Source organism: Notolabrus celidotus, chromosome 18, assembly GCF_009762535.1.
Source record: "Notolabrus celidotus isolate fNotCel1 chromosome 18, fNotCel1.pri, whole genome shotgun sequence".
Taxonomy (NCBI): Eukaryota; Metazoa; Chordata; class Actinopteri; order Labriformes; family Labridae; genus Notolabrus; species Notolabrus celidotus.
This window is the reverse complement of record NC_048289.1, coordinates 2645303-2666341: the sequence shown is the minus strand read 5'-3', so window position 1 is coordinate 2666341 and position 21039 is coordinate 2645303. Positions and strand designations below refer to the sequence as shown.

Genomic DNA, 21039 nt, shown 5'->3' with positions numbered 1-21039 from the left:
AGAGACTAGAAAAACAAAACAAAAAAAAGGTTAGAAAAGAAGGGTTGGACTATAAGTGACGATCACAAAACAAAACACACACAAAAAAACAAAAAGAAACAAAACACAAAACAAATAAAGAGAATAGACTGTTATGGAGGGGATTGTCAAGAAAGAGAAAAGAGAAAAACACAAAAGAAAGAGAAGATAAAGACTAGAAGAGAAAAAATGCTTGCTTTTGAGAAGGAGAAGAGAGGTTTTAGAAGGGGGATTCTGAATGTGTGTGTGCAGTTATATAAGTGTTGATGTTTATGTGCATGTTGTAGTTTGATGGGTATTACAGGGTATTTATATGTGGACTCTAGAAAGCTTGTAGTGTGCCACTGCGAATGATGAGAGGGCATGGTTGAGGGAGGAGCTGTAGGTACCAGCAGACTGGTATTGGCCAGGCCCGGCTCTGCAAAGGCAGCCCCCAGACCCTTGGGAGGGGACTTGTGAATTGCAGAGCCAGGGCAGTTTCAGGTGCATACATTTTGGGGGGGGGCACCAGACCCGAGGGAGGAAGCCCCCCCTCATGTGATGCACTTAATGATGATACAATGATTGAGGATGATGAAACAGCTGTTATGTAAGACAGGTAGGGGTGGCAGAGGAGTTCCCAGTTTTATGCGGTGATCATGTTTGTGTATGTTTGTGTGTCTGTGTGTTTGTGTGTCTGTGTGTCTGTGCATTTGTGTATTTCTGTTTTAATGATGGAGGTGATGGGGTGCGGTTATGTCCTAAAGATGAAGAGAGGGGATGGAAAGCAGATAGGAGAGCATGAAAGACGAAATCAGAGAAGTAATAGTATAAACAAAACAAAAACAAAACTATAATCACTTTTAAGCTTTAATAATGTAAACCAGCATGGTGGTATCAGCCCAGCTGGAGACCTCAAAGTTTTTCAGCTACATTAAGACAAACTGTCGGTGTGTGTACAAACAGGAGAACATGGACTGAAGTAACAGGGTGAGACACTGAGGGAGAGGAGGGGATAGTTAGCCTTCTGTCCATCAGGTGTGACTTGCGGGGGATGAGTCGAGGCTGGAGGGCGAGGGTAATGAGCTCAGGGTTGAGGGGAGGTGAAGCAGTCTCGGGGAAAACACCTGCCTCCCTTGTTACTCTTACAAATCCAGTTCTGACCTCTATCCCTTCCTCCCACTCCCTGCTCCTCTTCTGTGTCACCTTTCTCCTCTTATTGCACTCTATTTATACTCCTCTATCTTGTTACCTGTCTCCTTTCTTACTTCTTCTTTACCCCTTCTCATTTTCTCCTCTCTTATCTTCCTCCACTTATTGTTTCTGCAGATTGTAATCTGTGGCCAGAAGGATGCTCCAGACACCACATGTCTCCTGGCAGCAGTGAACTCCCTCTTTCTACCACACAAGGTGAGTGTGCGAGGAGGAGATACATATTCTTTAGAATCTTTCATCTCATGAGTCCCTGAAGCAATCCTGAAGCCAGGGATCATGAGTATCTACCATAACGTTGTTACCTCTACAGCGGCTCATCACAGGGGAGAGGACAGCAGGTTCTTTTAAGGTCAGCCTTAAACTGAGGAGTGTCTTCGGGTTTCTGTGAGACAGTCTCTCTTTCACAGGCTGCTACTCATGATGTCACATTGACATTATAAACAAAAAGCCAAGCTAGGGCTGTCTCAAAGACTAGTATTGGTGATAACCGTCTTTTAAAAAAATGAAATGTTGATATAGGGGTGTGGGATATGAAAAAATTATCATATTACAATTTTTTTGGGGGCAAGTGTTGTTAAAGGGATATTTCAGTGTTTTCGAAGTCAATCAATCAATCAATCAACCAATCAATCAATCAATCAATCAATCAATCAATCTATCAATCAATCTTTATTTGTATAGCGCCAAATCACAACAAACGTTCTCTCAGGACGCTTTTACAAATACAGGAGGTCTAGACCACTCTATGTCAAATTATGAACAGAGACCCAACACCAAGACAGGATAAGACTCAGTCTGACCCCACCTTAATCCACCATGAGCATTGCACCTCACAGTATTTAGCTAGTTACAGCAGAGAGGACAAACTTCCTTTAACAGGCAGAAACCTCCAGCAGGACCAGACTCATGTTAGACAGACATCTGCCTCGACCGAGTTGGGTCTGGAAAGACAGATAGAAGGGAGTAAGAGAGAGAGGGAGAGGTGATAGTGATGAGGAGGACGTCTACGGCAGCTCAGAGGAACCTACGAGGCAAGGGAGCTCAGGGACTCCAGAAAGGTCTATGGTTAGTAACTTTAATGGGACAGGGAGAGTTAAAGGAAGTGATGAAGGGGTTGGGGGGGGAGGGGGTGAGATAGGATCCCAGTGTGTCAGTGCGCCAGTTCCCCCGGCAGTCATTAAAACAAACCAATGTGCCTCTTTAAAATCACAGCCTTAAACAGATAAAAGGATCAAAGATCATTTCAGACAGGATACTGTTCCAACACTGTTTTCATTTAGTTAAGCACTTTAGAAAACTTGTGCAAAGTACAATTAGCATCAAACAAAAACAATGACATGCATAACTTCAACTTCTTTTAGTCATAGTCTTTTTCTTTTCTTAACTCAAAATGAAAAACAACTGAAACACACATTAAAGTAAGGAGCACACTTGCTGGAGGATCATGTCCTTTGTGAGATAACACATTACTGCTTCAGTTCCATCTTTCCAGCACTGACTTGTTTCCTCAAACGGAGTGCCCTTATCAAACGCCTGTGTCAGAGTTGTTTGTGTTGCCTGTGTGGATGAAGGCTTGACACCGGTCTCCTCGCCTTTTGACTCTCTGCATCCTGTTTGGGGTGCTGTCTCTTCAGGTGGTTAAATAAGGTTAGTTGTGTTTCCATCCGAGGTGTGGACCTTCTCGGTGCAAACTTTGTAAATAACAGTTGTTTGTGTTGTGTCGCTTTGGGAAAATCCAATCCAGTTCCATATTACAGAGGTAGAGTTTCTTTTAGGGACAGACTCCTCACTTTCACTTTCATTAGCAGCCATACTTTCTCTCACGTAGTTGGGGCAAAAGGGGAGGGGGGATAAACAAACCAAGACACTGCCTACAGCTCGCTCTGATTGGTTCATCCTTGTGTCTGTAGTGCTTACATGAAGCGGACTAACAAAGGGTGTGATTCAGCAGAGAGAAAGAAAGCTTTGGATGTGGCTGTGCATGGACACACAGACTTAAGGCACAGACACAACGAGGGATAGAATGTGCACTACAGCCGGTTCTATGATCTCTGTGCTTTGGCAGACCGTCGTCACATTCTAATCCTTCACCATCTAAGATCGTCATATCGCACGCACCTATGTTGATATTGTGCTAAAAATGAGCAGACGGTAATATCGTGTAACTAATTGGATCATAGTAGGGGGCGCCGGTGGTACTTTTTGCGATTGAGTGCCGATCGTGTGGGCTTCAGGGGTTTCTGCATAGGTATTTGTCATATGATATAATATGCATGAATTTGGCCTGATCGCCAAATTTCAGGATAAACAGTACAGATGAATGCTGTTCTTTGTCCTTCTGTCAGAGTGACAGTTTTGGCAGGTTTGTAGGTGTAGGCTTCTATCAGCATCTCCGAACATGATATGGTCAGGATCAGGTGGTGCATGGTGTAGTTCTCGGCCTTGTTTGTCCTCGCGTTGACAACTGAGTTCCTCCGTTGACTCAGGGACCTTCCTGCAGTGGCTGGCGTGAATCTATGTAACTCTCTCAGCGATCTTCACAGCAGTATGCGTTAAAACTTCCACAACACAGCCTGCCGTAAAGTGGGCATTTCTGCAGACTTAGGTCCAATCTCAATGTCCCTTCTTAAGCCCTGAACACTTCTTGACTTAATTGACGTCAGCTGGAAAGTGACTGAGGGCAGGAGGCTGTACGGGCTCAAAAACTGTAGAACTGGGAATGGGACAGCACTTTGAGACTCCTCAGGTAACCTGCATGACAACATGTAGCTCAGCTTAGTGGTGTAAGGAATTTTATTGCATAATTTTTAGTTTCCTCAAATTCAAGGCGCTTAAGGGACAAACTGACTGCCATGTGATCCAGGCTCTTACCGTACAGACTGCTTAACCACAACATTTAAGATATATAGGCTATATAACTATAAATATATAAATAGGCTATATAACTATAAATATATAAATAGGCTATATAACTATAAATATATAAATAGGCTATATAACTGTAAATATATAAATAGGCTATATAACTATAAATATATAAATAGGCTATATAACTGTAAATATATAAATAGGCTATATAACTATAAATATATAAATAGGCCATATAACTGTAAATATATAAATAGGCTATATAACTATAAATATATAAATAGGCCATATAACTATAAATATATAGATAGGCTATATAACTATAAATATATAGGCTATATAACTATAAATATATAGGCTATATAACTATAAATATATAGGCTATATTACTATAAATATAAAGGCTATATAACTATAAATATAAAGGCTATATAACTATAAATATATAGGCTATATAACTATAAATATATAAATAGGCTATATAACTATAAATATATAGGCTATATAACTATAAATATATAAATAGGCTATATAACTATAAATATATAAATAGGCTATATAACTAAATATATTAATAGGCTATATAACTATAAATATATTAATAGGCCATATAACTATAAATATATAAATAGGCTATATAACTATAAATATATTAATAGGCTATATAACTATAAATATATAAATAGGCTATATAACTATAAATATATAAATAGGCTATATAACTATAAATATATTAATAGGCTATATAACTATAAATATATAAATAGGCTATATAACTATAAATATATAAATAGGCCATATAACTATAAATATATAAATAGGCTATATAACTATAGATATATTAATAGGCTATATAACTATAAATATATAAATAGGCCATATAACTATAAATATATAAATAGGCTATATAACTATAAATATATAAATTATACTGTATACACATCTGTGTGAAGATAAATAGATTAAGGCTGTTTTCTATATTTATACTCACAGACACACTTTTTTACCTGTAAATTTCATTGTAACTTTCATGCTTCTTTTTTACTGACGGACTTTTTAAAATTTCATGTTATGTAATTTGTTTACTTTTCCATGATCGAGGGCTTCCCCTGGGAATCCTGTGTTTCACGTCACAATGCTATGAACTCGCTAAGTCTGCATAAATGCCCACTCAGGGAAAGGGGGCATAAAGAGCTCAAAAGGTCTATGAGAGATCCCTCACACACTTGATGATTTGACAGTGGGACAGCCCTAAGCCCTCACCGACTGAGTGGGAACGCGCCTCAAAGTCAGTGAGTGCTTGAGGGTGGACTTTGAGATTGGGCCTTAGTCCAAGGTAATATATAGCATTATGATGTAAAACGCAGGATTCTCAGGGGAAGCCTGTGAGCATGGAAGGGGGAACGAAGGCCGTGACATGAAATAAGAAAAAGTGGAGTGTAAACAAAAAGAAGGAAGGTACAACTAATGTTGGCGTTACAGAAAAGTTTGCCTGTGAGTATAAACGTAGAAAACAACCTTAATCAGCCTAAATCTATTTATCTTCACACATATAAACAGTATCATTTATATATCTATATATTTTAAACTTTGTGATTAAGCAGTCTGTGCAGTAAGAGCCTTGAATTTGAGGAAAGTACAAATTGTGCAATAGAACTTCCAAACACCGCTAAGGTGATCGACATGACATCATGCAGGTTACGTGAGAAGTGTCAAAGTGCTGTCTCATTCCCTGTTCTACAGTTTGAGCCCTTACCCCCAATCTGTACAGAATGTGCCGCGTCACGGCTGCGTCGCGTCACGGCTGTGTTGCGCAACCGTATTGCTAGTCAATGCTCATGCTCACACATGAAGCGCCGTGCCGCGTCTCAGCTCTGTCTCGGGGGCGTGACCCTGCGCTGCTTCGCCAGAGAAACGCTTCGAGTGTATTTTCGACTCAGCCCAGCAAGCATTAATATGCACAGAAAAGATCGACCTGGACAGGAAGTCAGGCACGGAGGATCGAATGCAACATCTATTCACTTTCAAAATAAAACACCATATACGGACTCCCGACCGTTTAAAAGATCGTACAGATCAATGAAAGACTGGAACCAGCACGGTGCCAGTAGGATGTCAGTGTAGGGTAAATACATATAAATAAGTTTAAACCTGTTAAAGCTGTAGAAAGCTGCACTGATAAGGTGTTATCATCTTTATCTGTTTTAAATTCCTCCTGAAGTCAAACTTAAGTCATCAATATTTAAAGCTCTGTTTTCTCCATGCAGCAGCTCTATGCAGCATTTGAACACACTGATGAACACACAGAGTCAGACATGTTCAGTGTCATCAGCCTCACTGCTCTTAATACACACGGCTTCTCTCTATTTAACCCACCCATCATTGAAATGAGATGAGTAAATCAAAGTAGTGGTACTCTTCCTCTCTCTGTCGTTTTCATTCACACACACATAAACTCAACAGAGTTCTATGAAATATAGATGAGTGGTGCAGTATCACATGAGCCTATAGGAACAACAGGACACTCCAGGTCTTCTCCTGCAGAGATGAAGACCAAGTCAGAGCATCGTGGTGATGAGTTTTACATGAATATTACACCTTGTGATATATATTGTATCAGGATGTGTTGGTGTTTGTAGCCTTCTGATACCTCGGGTCACTTGTAGGGGGAATTAGAGGCGATTTTCGACTGCAGGAACTTTACCCCTGAACTAAGTGCGTCTCAACCATAGACTGTATAGATAATGGATGTAGTATCAGTAATGTCACCCATCTGTTTCTGAAGCGCTGTTTTGAGGCCAATCGTCGTCGGCAGCCAAATTGCTGCTGTCGAGCGATTGTGACATAAAGAGGCGGGCTTTGAGCCTCCTAGCCAACAGCTACAGTGTTCCCGCCTGTCAATCAAGTCAGCTGTGCCTCTCATTGGAAGACTCGTAATCTCAATATCTTCAAAAATTGCTGCGTTAGAAAAAAAATCCCCCCCCCACCCACAGTGTGAGCTGATCGAGAAGTGAGCTATCCAGACTACACTCGTCTTTTGTACCAGGCTGTAAACATGTTTATTTCTGCTGTAAAGATCGTCTATTTTGAATTGGTGTGTATGTGGTTTCTGGTACTTCCAGAGCCAGCCTCAAGCAGATCCTCGATGAACTGCAGTTTTTAACACTTCAGCATTGGCCTCATACTTTTAGGCAGGAGGTTGCCGCTTGGTTTCGACCAGTGGACCCAGGGTCTAAATTTAGTTCGGGGTCCATCGATCATCTCCCCCCTAAAAAGCCTCTGCTAGGGGTGTAGTACTTTTCAAAGGTCCCGGGGCTTTCAGGGGGCAGGGCCTGCAATGCTGAACGTGTCTGATTGGTAGATTAACCTCAGTGTTTTTATTCCTCCCTCCGTCCACAATAACATCACACACATCTGTGATTCACTTGATTTCTCTTTCTTTCATTAGTTTTGATTTGTTCGTTCTTTTTTGTATGTGTGTGTACTTTTCAAAAGAAGAAGCTGTGATTCTCTTGATTTAGCAGCTTGTAACAGTAGTCTTCTCTCAGTCCACCGTGAATGCGTCTCTCCCGGTGTTACGGTTTTAAAAGTGACCCTGTAAACTGGAGACCTTCAGCTGAACGTGTCAGTGTTTGTGGAGTTTACACAGCTGTTGAAACACAGAGGGAGTTCCTGGGAATGCAAACTAGTTTAGTTTTTATTAAGATTTCAAAATATCCTCATCAGATATTTAATGATCGTCTAAAGACGTTTATGAGGGATGCATCCGGCTGAAAGTCTCCAGTTAACAGGGTCGCTGTTTAAATTGAAACACTGTCCGATCTCTGCCACAGCTTTTTGAGTTCAAAAGGATTTTAAAGCCGTGTTGAAACGTCTTTGCTACTCGCGCTTATCTCCTCTCACGTTTTGATTCAGTGAATCCATCTGTGATGAAATATAGCACCATCTAAAACAGACCAGCTGAGTCTCTTCATGCTAACAGGCTAACTGTTGTGTTGCTCATAATGATACCTGCCTGTCCGTCTGCTTCTATGGTGTCATCTGTGATGAATGGTATTTCTCTTTGTTTTACTGCCCTCTACTGGTCTGGTGGTGTAGTGCATTTACTGTTTTTTTCTCCTTATGTCACTGGCCTGATTTACACAATCTACCTGGAACTTCCGGCTGCGGTCGAAATGCAGACAACAATGGGGGCACAGGAACCTTTTAGTTCAGGGTAAAGTAGTTCTGGGGCTAAATAATAATAATACGTTTTATTTAAAAGTCTCTTTCTCAACACTCAAGGCTACTTTACAGAGAGATTAAAACACAATAAAAACAACATGCAAAAGTAACACCAAGTTAAAATGAAGCAGTGAAATTAAACAGAGAATGCAGCTTGGAACAGATGGGTTTTCAGTTTTGATTTGAAGAGGGGTAGAGAGTCAATGTTTCTGAGGTCTGGTGGGAGAGGGCACAGAGAGGTGGAGGGAGGAGGAAGACCTGAGGGAGCGAGAGGGGGTGGCAATGTAAAAGACCCCGGAACTCTTGGTCGAAATGCACCTTTAGTTCCAGTCAACAACATTTATGTAAATGCTCTTTAGTCTAATGAACATAATCCAACTAGCTCTTTTTGTTGATCAAATTTAGAAATAAGGCTCGAGTCTGATTGAGGGTGTTGGCCTTCCCTCCTAACGAGACCGCAGGAGGGAAGAGAGTTTAAAATCCTCCTACAGAGAGGGATGAGACAGTCAACAGAACAAAAGTCAGTCTTCCTCCAAGTACTGCAAAGATGTGCTTTTGTAATCAGATTGTGCTGCACACTTGTTCTCTATCAGACACTGAAGGCCCCATTTAAAGTCTACAGTCATGGCCAAAAGTTTTGAGAATGACACAACTATTAATTTTCACAAAGTCTGCTGTTTCAGTTTTTATAATGGCAATTTGCATATACTCCAGAATGTTATGAGGAGTGATCAGCTCAACTGCAATTAATTGCAAAGTCCCTCTTTGCCTTGAAAATGAACTTTATCACCAAAAACACATTTCCACTGCATTTCAGCCCTGCCACAAAAGGACCAGCTAACATAGTTTCAATGACACACAGGTGTCACACACATTAACACAGGTGTGGGTGTTGATGAAGACAAGGCTGGCGATCAATCTGTCATGATTGAGTGACTGGACACTTTAAAAGGAAGATGGTGCATGACACCATTGTTCCTCATCTGTTAGCCATGGTTACCTGCAAGGAAACACGTGCAGCCATCATTGCATTGCACAAAAAGGGCCTAACAGGGAAGTTTATAGCAGCGAGTAAGATTGCACCTCAGTCAACCGTCTATCCAATTATCAAGAACTTCAAGGAGAGAGGTTCAATTGTTGCCAAACAGGCTCCAGGGCGCCCAAGAAAGTCCAGCAAGCGCCAGGACCGTCTCCTGAAGGTGTTACAGCTGCGGGATCGGGCCACCACCAGTGCAGAGCTTGCTCAGGAATGGCAGCAGGCAGGTGTGAGTGCATCTGCACGCACAGTGAGGTGAAGACTTTTGGAGGAAGGCCTGGTGTCAAGGAGGGCAGCAAAGAAGCCACTTCTCTCCAGTAAAAACATCAGGGACAGACTGATATTCTGCAGAAGGTACAGGGACTGGACTGCTGAGGACTGGGGTAAAGTCATTTTCTCTGATGAATCCCCTTTCCCATTGTTTGGGGCATCTGGAGGAAGGCTTGTTCGGAGAAGACGAGGTGAGCGCTACCATCAGTCCTGTCTCTTGCCAACAGTGAAGCATCCTGAGACCGTTCATGTGTGGGGTTGCTTTTCGGTCAAGGGAGTGGGCTCTCTCACAATCTTGCCTAAAAACACAGCCATGAATAAAGAATGGTACCAGAACGTCCTCCGAGAGCAACTTCTCCCAACCATCCAAGGGCAGTTTGGTGATGAAGAATGCCTTTTCCAGCATGATGGAGCACCTTGCCATAAAGCAAAAGTCAGAACAAAATGGCTCAGGGAACAAAACATTAAGATTTTGGGCCCTTGGCCAGGAAACTCCCCAGATCTTAATCCCATTGAGAACTTGTGGTCAATCCTCAAGAGACGGGTGGACAATCAAAAACCCACAAATTCTGACAAACTCCAAGCATTGATTATGCAAGAATGGACTGCCATCAGTCAGGATTTGGTCCAGAAGTTGATTGACAGCATGCCAGAGAGAATTGCAGAGGTCTTGAAAAAGAAGGGTCAACACTGCAAATATTGACTTATTGCATGAATTCTGTGTAATTCTCAATAAAAGCTTTTGATACTTATGAAATGCTTCTAATTGTATTTCATTATACCATAGAAACATCTGACAAAAACACCTAAAAACCCTGAAGCAGCAGACTTTGTGAAAATGTTATATTTGTGTCATTCTCAAAACTTTTGGCCATGACTGTACATGGTCGTGTCAGAGTAAGCGTGGAGGAAGGGTTGGATTACATCTCTCCATTGTGCAGAAGTGTGTTTTAGGCCTGACATGGATGAAACCAAGGTTCATCGAAATGGACACTGCACACTTCAGCCTTTGTTTTGGGTTCACTCAGCTCTGCCAATTTATGATAACTTAACTCACCACACACAGGCAGCTGTAGGACAGATGTGGATGTTCATATTGATGTTAAAGCCATTACCTCAGAGATCACAGGCACCTTCCAAGTTAAACAGAGCCAAGCATATTCTCTTAAACTATTCAAATCTGTTTTATTGAAGACACCACAGACACTAAACTGTGTGCTGAACATTAAAGAGAATTATTTTTGCAGCTTGAATCCATGGATTTGTTTCACTTCTATAGATGATTAGACGATGGACAGGCTGTGATATTTAGGGCGTGATATTTGGTGGTATGATTGGCCTCAAAACAGCGCTTCAGAAGCAGATAGGTGACGTCATGAATACTACGACCATCATTTATACAGTCTATGTGTATTATGAGGCAGCAGCCTCCGCCTGTTTCCGTACCACCCCACCCCACCCCAGAGTTTTCGTGAAGCACACTGTTCTCTCAGGACAGCACTTGGTGAAGCAGTTCCTTCAAACTTTGATCATGGCATTAAGTCAACGTGGTGGCAGAGCTTCTTCATAATCAGTGCTTAAAAGGCGCTTCTGCCACCACTACCACAGAAGAAGAAAAGTCAAGGTTTCATCAGAGACTGTGGAGATGCTCTACCGTCAGTTCCGTCTGATAATCAAATATAGGACGTGAATCCCTGAGCGTGTGTTCAATCTTCAGATGAATGAATCATTCCAGGTGGCTGTCACCGTTTGTTAAATGAGCATTTATATCCATACAGCTGAGCAGGTAGTGCTCATGGGAGTTGTAGTGTGGAAATGTCACATTGCAATTAGTTTATTATGTCAGCTGCCTCTTGAGAAGAGAACAATCAGAGAGTATATATCAAATTCAAGCTGTCAGAGAGCGTCTGTGTTCCTCACAGCGGGGTGGAGGGCTTTAATGTCAGGCTCTGCTCTTGATTGAAACTGCTGGGAGGAATTCTGGTTAACTTTTCTATTACACATAAATATAATTTATGTTGATTGTTGAGGCTTTGAAATGGTAAAAGGGGGGTTGTCAAATAATTAGGAGCATCATTAGGGATGCAGTCACCCTCACAGTGGTTCAGATTCCCTCCTGCCTCCCCACACTTCCTGTTCTCTTCACAGCTCTTCTAAAAGCTCTCTTCTATTGTTCTCTCTGTTTCCCTCAGTTTGCTCTTTAAAGACATCTTTCTTGCCTTTGTTTTAGGGAAAGCTATATTATGATGACAGACAGCTTATAACTATGGGCAATAAAACCAGTGAGGAATATCAGTAACGGCCAAATTCCACCAGATCCGTCTCCGGTCTGTCTCCGGTCCGTCTCCGGTCCGTCTCTGATCCGCCACAGCACCAGATCTGATAGGTTTCTGTTCTAGTCAATGTGTTAACTTCCACTGGATCCGCTCCATTGCGTTCCGGCTGCGCCTCTGATCCGGCAGGTCGGAGTCCTCCGGATCAGATACACAAGACTTCTATTTTTGCCGGATGCCGGAGCACGACGCATCAATCTCAACAGAGTACATGGAGCAGGACAGGAAGTCAGGTTTCACCAAAACAAAATGAAAGCATCCGGTTAATTTTCAGAATAAAACACTCTGTGTTATCACCAGATCGTATTTCACTTAACTACAACAACAAACCAAAGTCATGATGAGCGGAGCCAGGCCTGGAGTCAACAGGTCAGAGGTTTTCAGAGCACCAGAAAGACAACATGGATGAGGAGAGGAGGAGGAGGAGAATCCTTGATTCAGTGATTACTGTGGGAAAACCTCGGTCACATGACTCCAGCTGTCCGGCGGCCCTGCTCCGTGCTGCGTTCTGAAAACACAACCGGTGGGTGTTGACGGACGAGAGAGCACGGAGCCGGACCGGACACGAACTAGACATGGACAGGATACAGATCTGGTGGAAGTCCTATGTAACAGTAATAGCACTAACTTGGACTCCTACAGGCGTATAACTTGCCTGCATGCAGTTTTGTAAAGCAGGCTCAAGATGAGGTGAAGAAACAACACCATGACAGTCAATAGATCAATGCTATGAAGTATTTCCTTATCCTCTTTATCCTTACTCAACTTAATCTGGGTCTGTTTTTGTAGAACTTGATGTTATTTTGGTCGATGGTTGGTCCAATGCTTCATAGAGATTTTTTCTAGCATCACAAGCATAAAAAGGTATTTTTAAAACACTATGAATTGGCTTCGTTCAGCGTGTCGTCTTATCAGAAGCAGCACTAAGCATTATGGTTTACAACAGCTAAACGCTTCTCATGGTTGTTCTGGAAATACAGCAAACCTTCTTGGCAGCAGCTTTGAAAACCCTTCAAAGTTTGTATTTCTGAGTTGCGGTGGGAATTGAAAAGATTTTATTGACACCGATTCCATTATTGATTCTGCTTATTGGTCCAATTCTCTATCAGTCAATCAATCTTTATTTGTATAGCGCCAAATCACAACAAACGTTATCTCAAGACGCTTTTACAAACAGAGCAGGTCTAGACCACTCTATGTCAAATTATGAACAGAGACCCAACACCAAGACAGGATAAGACTCAGTCTGACCCCACCTTAATCCACCATGAGCATTGCACCTCGCAGTATTTAACTAGTTACAGCAGAGAGGACAAACTTCCTTTAACAGGCAGAAACCTCGAGCAGAACCAGACTCATGTTAGACAGCCATCTGCTGAGACCGAGTTGAGTCTGGAAAGAGGGATAGAGGAGAATAAGAAAGAGAGGGAGCGGTGATAGTGATGAGACGAGTAGTAGAAGCTGTATCAGCTGGAGTCCATCACGTCTGTATCAGCTGGAGTCTGGAACGTCCACAGCAGGAGGACGTCTACGGCAGCTCAGAGGAACCTATGAGACAAGGGAGCTCAGGGACTCCAGAAAGGTCTATGGTTAGTAACTTTAATGGGACAGGGAGAGTTAAAGTAAGTGATGAGGGGGTTGGGGGGAAGGGGGTGAGATAGGATCCCAGTGTGCCAGTCTAAGCCCATAGCAGCATAACTAAGAGCTGGCCCAAGCCTGATCCAGCTCTAACTATAAGCTTTATCAAAAAGGGAAAGTTTGAAGTCTACTCTTAAAAATAGAGAGGGTGTCTGCCTCCCGGACCCTTACTGGTAAATGATTCCAAAGGAGAGGGGCCTGATAACTGAAGGTTCTACCTCCCATACTACTTTTAGAGACTTTAGGTACGACTAGCAGGCCTGCATGTTGGGAGTGTAGCGTTACGGATTCCTGTTTGAAAAGAGTAGGTCAGGGTTTTCTGCTGTGCTGAGATGGGACAGCACTCGTCACACACTACTCTCCTGATATTTAACGCAGTGCTGCCTCGACAGATCATGCTGGTGTTCCGTCCTTGTTTGAAATCACACAGCTGCAGATATTTCACGTTGCGCTAAAATGCATCATTTTGCATAAAAATTAAGCCTCACTTTGGACCCCGTCTGTCCCTCATGATTACTTCCTAACTCCTCAGTAGTCTTGTGTGCTGACTGCCTCCTGTGTTTTTGTTTTGTGAGGCACGTGGAGCTAAGTGGAAGCCATCACTAAGTGAACTGTGAAGTGTGGAGGCAAATGATGTCATGACTTCCATGTGTTTTCTGGACCATAACTCCAATCCTGAATTTCAATCAATATACGCATGAATGAATCTCATCAGTTCTACTTGTTGATCAGCCTTGACGTGACTTTGCTCCCAAAAAGCTGTCAGAGTGAGTTTTCTTGTCTTCGTCATTGGATTAGATCTAGACAGTTACAAAGAGCAGGTCCTTCTGCAGGCACTCTCTGTAGTACACTGAAGTGAGGTAATTATGAGGCTGGAGGGGGGAGGTGTGTGAGGACCACAGGATGCTAGTGTTCGTGCAGGAAGCTGGAGGTAAAAAGAGTAAAAAGCTTTACAGGGATTTTGAGAGATTATAAAGATAGATGGAATTATTCCAGGAAGGAATATTTATTGCCCCCTTGAGGATTTCTTACCAAAAAAGCATGTTTTGTGTTAGGGGTGTGCAAGATAATCCAGACAGGATAGAATCCCTACATGTGTTTTCAGAATAGTGCATTTATTTTTCTGCCTCTCATATGGATATATAAAATGGATTCAATCAATCAATCTTTATTTATAAAGCGCCAAGTCCTAACAAATGTTCTCCTCAGACTCTTTCCAAACAGAGCAGGTCTAGACCGTACTCTATGTTCTATTATTAACAAAGACCCAACATCAAGACAGGATCAGATCCAGTCCCATTTTACAGACAGGACTCAGTCTGATCTCATCTTAATCCACCATGATCAGAGCACTTTGCAGCATTTAGCAAGTTACAGTGGCAAGGACAAACTTCCTTTAACAGACAGAAACCTCCAGCAGGACCAGACTCATGTTAGACACACATCTGCTGAGACCGTGTTGGAGAGAGCGATAGAGGGAGATGAAGAGGGAGAGAGATGATAGTGGGGAGACGATAGTTGGGAGACGGATAGAACCCTACTACAGAGCCAAGGGGGATGAATGATGGAGTGACACAGTGATCGCCTTGAACAACGTGGCTCCAAAGTCTGCCAGATTCATCAGAACTGAGGCAGAGCTATGATAGGGATTTTAAGATTTTTGTTATTAAAGCAGCAGAGTCATTAAACATGCTGTCTCAGAGTGTAACGCCTGAAGATGGTCAGCATAAAGAGTCTGTCATAGAAAGAGTCTGAGACGAGTGTCCTCTTCACAGTGTGACAGGAGAATGTGTGAGTATGTTGCCATAGTGGCTGCATTAGGTGGCTTTTTAACTCAGATGAATGACCTTATAAATGAGAGACTACAGATTATTATCATTTTTACAATACTGATTTTAAATACTGGCTCCAAAAGTGCTTGATTTATACATGTGATTATATTTTAATTTAAATGTAACACTTAAAGGTTAAACAAAAAGGTGTTTAAAACAACATACCTTGTTGTGTTTCAGTTATCATTGTCATATATTTTGGATTAAATCAAACTGTAAAAACTTGATTTAGTAGTTTAAGTGTTTTCTATAAAGTGAATCTTGAAAAAGGGGGTTGGTCTGACATTTGAAGCAATACAGCGTTACCCTCTGCAGAGTCTCTGGTAATATAATAATACTTATATTGATAATACATGTAATTTATAGAACACCTTCCAAAACACAGTTACAAAGTTTATATTAAAGGTGACATATCATGCTTTTTTCATCAATATATATTGGTCTAAGAGGTCCCCAAAACATGTCTTTAAAGTTTATGCTCAAAAAAACACTTTGAAATCAGATTTTGGCATGCCTGAAAAGCCCTCTTCTTCAGTCCTCCTCAGAACACTCTGTTTTCTCTCTGACCACGCCCCCTCAGGAAGTGGATGTGCTTCGGCTCTCCAGCACGTTGATCTAATGTTTACATGTTGGCTGAATATACACGGCTGCTCAGAGATCACGTTACTTCAACCCTCTGAATCTGATCCTGACGGAGAGGCGCCTGTAGCAGGACCTTTCTGAACCATTGGTCACAGATTTAGTGTTTCTTGTTGTTTTATTTATCAGTATGTTGACGTGTGTCTTGGTATACAGCTACGAACATGTAGCTATGTGGCTATGCTAACTAGTGCTAGCACTTATTCATGACAAATAAAAATCATCCACTAGATCTTCAAATCTGCAGACGTGTGGAGTAAAACCGACCTCTACCAGAAAGGCAGCAGGACCTTTCTGAAGGATTGGTCACAGATTTAGTGTTTCTTGTTGTTTTATTTGTCAGTATGTAGACGTGTGTCTTGGTACACAGCTACAGCTATGAACATGTAGCTATGTGGCTATGCTAATTAGCGCTAACACTTATCCATGATAAATAAAAATCATCCACTAGATCTTCAAATCTGCAGACGTGGGGAGTAAAACCGACCTTTGTGTTTATTAAGACAGCCTACAACTAGCATGCCTCCCTCCTAAGCTCCTTGTTAGCACACATTTGTGCAGGTAATGAAAAACGGAGGAGGGATTCAGTATTATTTTATACAGTCTATGGGCTGAACAAGCTCTGAGCTCTGACTCCGTGACAGACCGGATATTGTTGTTACGTAACAAAAACACTGAAGTCTGAAACGGCTGGTTTCACACACATTTACAGAAAGGTGGAGAAATCAAAACAGGGGCAGAATGGATTCTTTTCATTCTTGGGGGGTTTGTAGACATGCCAGGGACACATATTTCAGGTAGAGAACCATTAAAAAGTCCATTTTGCATGATATGTCACCTTTAATGGCAAAGCGGATATCTGAGTGATAAAGAGTGTCCAGTTTCTTGAGGCCATTTGGTAACACCCAAAGATAGGAGTGGGGGAGGAGCAGCACAGTCTTTAAGAGAAAAACGGGTCCTCATGAAAGTGTCTGTGAAGGGGAATGTGGAGGAATCTCTAACAAGACCTCAAAGGCATGGCTGGTGTTAGCACGAGGATAGAAGTGAAGAGATGGATGGAGGTGAAGAGGCTAACTAGAACTATTAACAACACAATGCAGAGGAGGATTAATCCTGACCTTATTCGTCTGCTGCTTTAATACTGCTGTTCTTCTTCATCCCCTCACATCCCTTCAATTCGCTTCCCTTTTACCAAACTGCTCAGCCCGTCAGCCAGAGAGAGGAGCCGTGTTGATTACCAGCTGTGAGATGGATCCAGATGGTTACAGTTGCAGGGTAGTGCTTTGGAGGCAGGTTGTAATGCTCTCAGACCTCCACTCCTCCTTTCCTCCTTGATTTTTACTCTCCATCTTTATCCTTTAAGTCACGGTCACTCCTGTATTTCTCTTGCACCAGTCTTCATAGACTTTAAATAACATGATCTAATATCTTACACATCTTTTCATTTAGCATGTGTTTTCCTTCTTGTTCACATTAGTAATACCTCCATGCATTGTAACACCTGTAAAGCTCTGGGGGAGGTGTGTGTGCAATGGGGATCCAGCAGGGATTGAACAGCTGTAGCAGTGTAGCTGGAGATATAATCCTCTCCCCATGGATGGACCTTGTCTGGTTTTTCTGCTGGTCCAGATGCTCATCCACATCTCAGCTTGGTAAATAAAACCAATGATCAGATTAGAGTCTTATCTCATATATTTTGCACATGTATTAACACACACATACACATGTGCATTTAGTCTATTTATATATGCACATATGTTATTCAGATCTATTTAAAGTATTTAAAGTTTGAGGTTAGTATGGAATATAAAATGTTAAATGTTCTAAACACCTGACCTTCCCGGTCTCTTCTGAGCTTTTTTCTCTACCAGTATGAAATAACCCATCAGTCAATCAATCAAGCTTTATTCATAGAGCACCTTTTCATTCAAATCAAATGCTGTTCAAAGTGCTTTAAAGCGATTAAAAGAGTAAAAATCAATACATCATGACTGAACATAAAACAGTGATGGATTTATAAGTAGAGACTAATGCACAACACTTCAATTAAAGGTATATAAATAAACAACAAAGGGAAATAGTTAAGAAATACTTTCAAAAGACAGCTAAAGACCCAGCTCTTTAGGAAGCACTATGCACTTAGCTAGACTGTTCTCCACTGTTGTCTCCAGTGGCAGATCATGTCATCCAGCTACAGTTGACTCACACTGTCCTGCTCTACTCTGGGAATCTGTGTTCAGGTCTGGAGTGACCAAGCACTTGGTACTTTGGTCATTATTGTGGTGATGTTAATTGTTGATGATGATAATGGAAGGTCTTAAATGGTTTGGTTGCTTCATTGTAGATGTTCCTTATTTTGAAAAAAAAAAAAAAAATCCTTATTTACTTTTGTGCATTGCCTTTACACTGCTTGGCAGTACCTGCACCCAAATTGACTTGAAGCACTTTGTTACTCTTACTGATCTTGTTTCCTCTTGTCTAGATCTTTGCTTGTGTTGTTCTTGTTCTCGTATGTACGTCGCTTTGGATAAAAGCGTCTGCTAAATGACATTGTAACATTGTAACATTGTAAGTATAGAATTGATTCTTATAGACACATATATATTAATTAGTCAGTTAATTTTTTTAATTGTATTTATATTTATTTATTGTGGATTATTTTATTATTTATTTGGTTATTATTTAGGTCTGATCATCTTATGATTTTAACAGATTTTTTTCAGTTTGACTTTTCTGTGTTTACTTTCATTGTAGCACATTAATTTATTTTTTCACTGGTTTAAAAGCGATATACAAGTAAATAAAGCTGCCTTAATATTTTTGTGTTTTATTATTATTTTATTTTGGTGTCTTTAATTTCCTGTCTTGAGTTTCAACGTCTTATTTTTCTACCAGTGTGTCTTCAATTCATCAGCAACTTCTTTTTAATTTTTTAAACTTAATTTTTATTTATTCATTTATTCATTTATTCATTTATTCATTATTATTATTATTATTATTATTATTATTATTATTATTATTAGTATTATTATGGTCTTAACCTACTTACATTTTTTAAAATTAATTTATTCATCTATGTATTTATGTATTTATTATTGTTTTTACTTTTTTTATTATTATTATTATTATTATTATTATTATTATTACAGATTTCAAAAACCCCTCCCCATAGGGGTTATTTTGAGCTACAAGCGTGAAAAATGTTATGCATATTCAGGACATCATGCCGCACAAAAAAGCCTCTTGCACCCATATCCCAAACTCAACAGGACGAGCGCCACCTAGCTTTGAACATAAAAAACGCAGCCAAAATAAGGGTGCATACTTTTGCTCATGTCTCCTAGAGTTTTTATTCTATTCAGTCCAAACAAAGCACATTCAATAGCATACATATTGAGGATTAAATTAGTGTTAACAGAATTATTTTCCGATTAAAATTGTGGGCGTGGCATGTGTTTAGGCGGGGCATCAAAATGCAAGTGAGAAAAAAGCCCTGCAGAACTCATTTAAACAGCAAGGAAGGAGATCCAGCAGCAAAAATGCCAAAATAAGGGTGCATACTTTTGAGAGCTCCTCCTACAGTTTTTATCCGATTCAGTCCAAACAAAGCACATTCTATAGCAGACATATTGAGATTTAAATTAGTGTTGATAGAATTCTGTTCTGATTAAAATTGTGGGCGTGGCATGTGTTGAGGCGGGGCATCAAAATGCAACTGAGAAACAAGCCCTGCAGAACTCATTTAAACAGTAAGGAAGGAGATCCAGCAACAAAAATCTGTTGTGATGAGTCAAGCTGCACATCTGGAAATAAAAGACAACACCATCCAGGAGTTACAGGAAAATTTAAAAACAAAATGGAAACTAAAATGCTTGTCCAAGCATTTGCTGAAGGAAGTAAGTACTTTCATTATCCTTGTTTAAAAAACTAGTCATGTAGTTACTAATTAATGCTTAAACAAGACATGAACAAACATTGGTATTAATAAACTATCCCTACGACGTGTACGTGTACGTATGCGGCGTTGGCTCACGTACGTATGCGGCGTTGGCTCGCGTACGTATGCGGCGTTGGCTCGCGTACGTATGCGGCGTTGGCTCGCGTACGTATGCGGCGTTGGCTCGCGTACGTATGCGGCGTTGGCTCGCATACGTATGCGGAGTTGGCTCGCGTACGTATGCGGCGTTGGCTCGCGTACGTATGCGGCGTTGGCTCGCGTACGTATGCGGCGTTGGCTCGCGTACGTATGCGGCGCTGGCTCGCGTACGTATGCGGCGTTGGCTCGCGTACGTATGCGGCGTTGGCTCGCGTACGTACGCGAGCGTTGGCTCGCTAAGTATGCGGAGTTGGCTCGCGTCCGTATGCAACACTGGCTCGCATACGTATGCGGCGCTGGCTCGCGTACGTATGCGCCGTTGGCTCGCGTACGTATGCGGCGTTGGTTCGCGTACGTATGCGGCGTTGGCTCGCGTACGTATGCGGCGCTGGCTCGCGTACTTATGCGGCGTTGGCTCGCGTACGTATGCGGCGTTGGCTCGCGTACGTATGCGGTGTTGGCTCGCGTACGTATGCGGCGTTGGCTCGCGTACGTATGCGGCGTTGGCTCGCGTACGTTTGCGGCGTTGGCTCACGTACGTATGCGGCATTGGCTCACGTACGTATGCGGCGTTGGCTCACGTACGTATGCGGCGTTGGCTCGGGGAAGTATGCGGCGTTGGCTTGGGGAAGTATGCGGCGTTGGCTCGCGTACGTATGCGGCGTTGGCTCGCGTACGTATGCGGCGTTGGCTCGCTAAGTATGCGGCGTTGGCTCGCGTACGTATGCGGCGTTGGCTCGCGTACGTATGCGGCGTTGGCTCGCGTACGTATGCGGCGTTGGCTCGCGTACGTATGCAACACTGGTTCGCATATGGATGCGGCGCTGGCTCGCGTACGTATGCGGCGTTGGTTAGCGTACGTATGCGGCGTTGGCTCGCTAAGTATGCGGC

At 41.9% G+C, this 21039-nt stretch overlaps 1 protein-coding gene across 1 annotated transcript in view; it reads left to right on the top strand.

Annotated features, from left to right (window-relative positions):
• spata20 (spermatogenesis associated 20) overlaps nt 1-21039 on the top strand; it is a 71956-nt gene that overhangs the window by 37903 nt on the left and 13014 nt on the right. The window contains exon 15 of the mRNA XM_034708496.1: nt 1327-1407. Within this exon, the coding sequence (XP_034564387.1) occupies nt 1327-1407 (81 nt within the window). The remainder of the gene's footprint in view (nt 1-1326; nt 1408-21039) is intronic.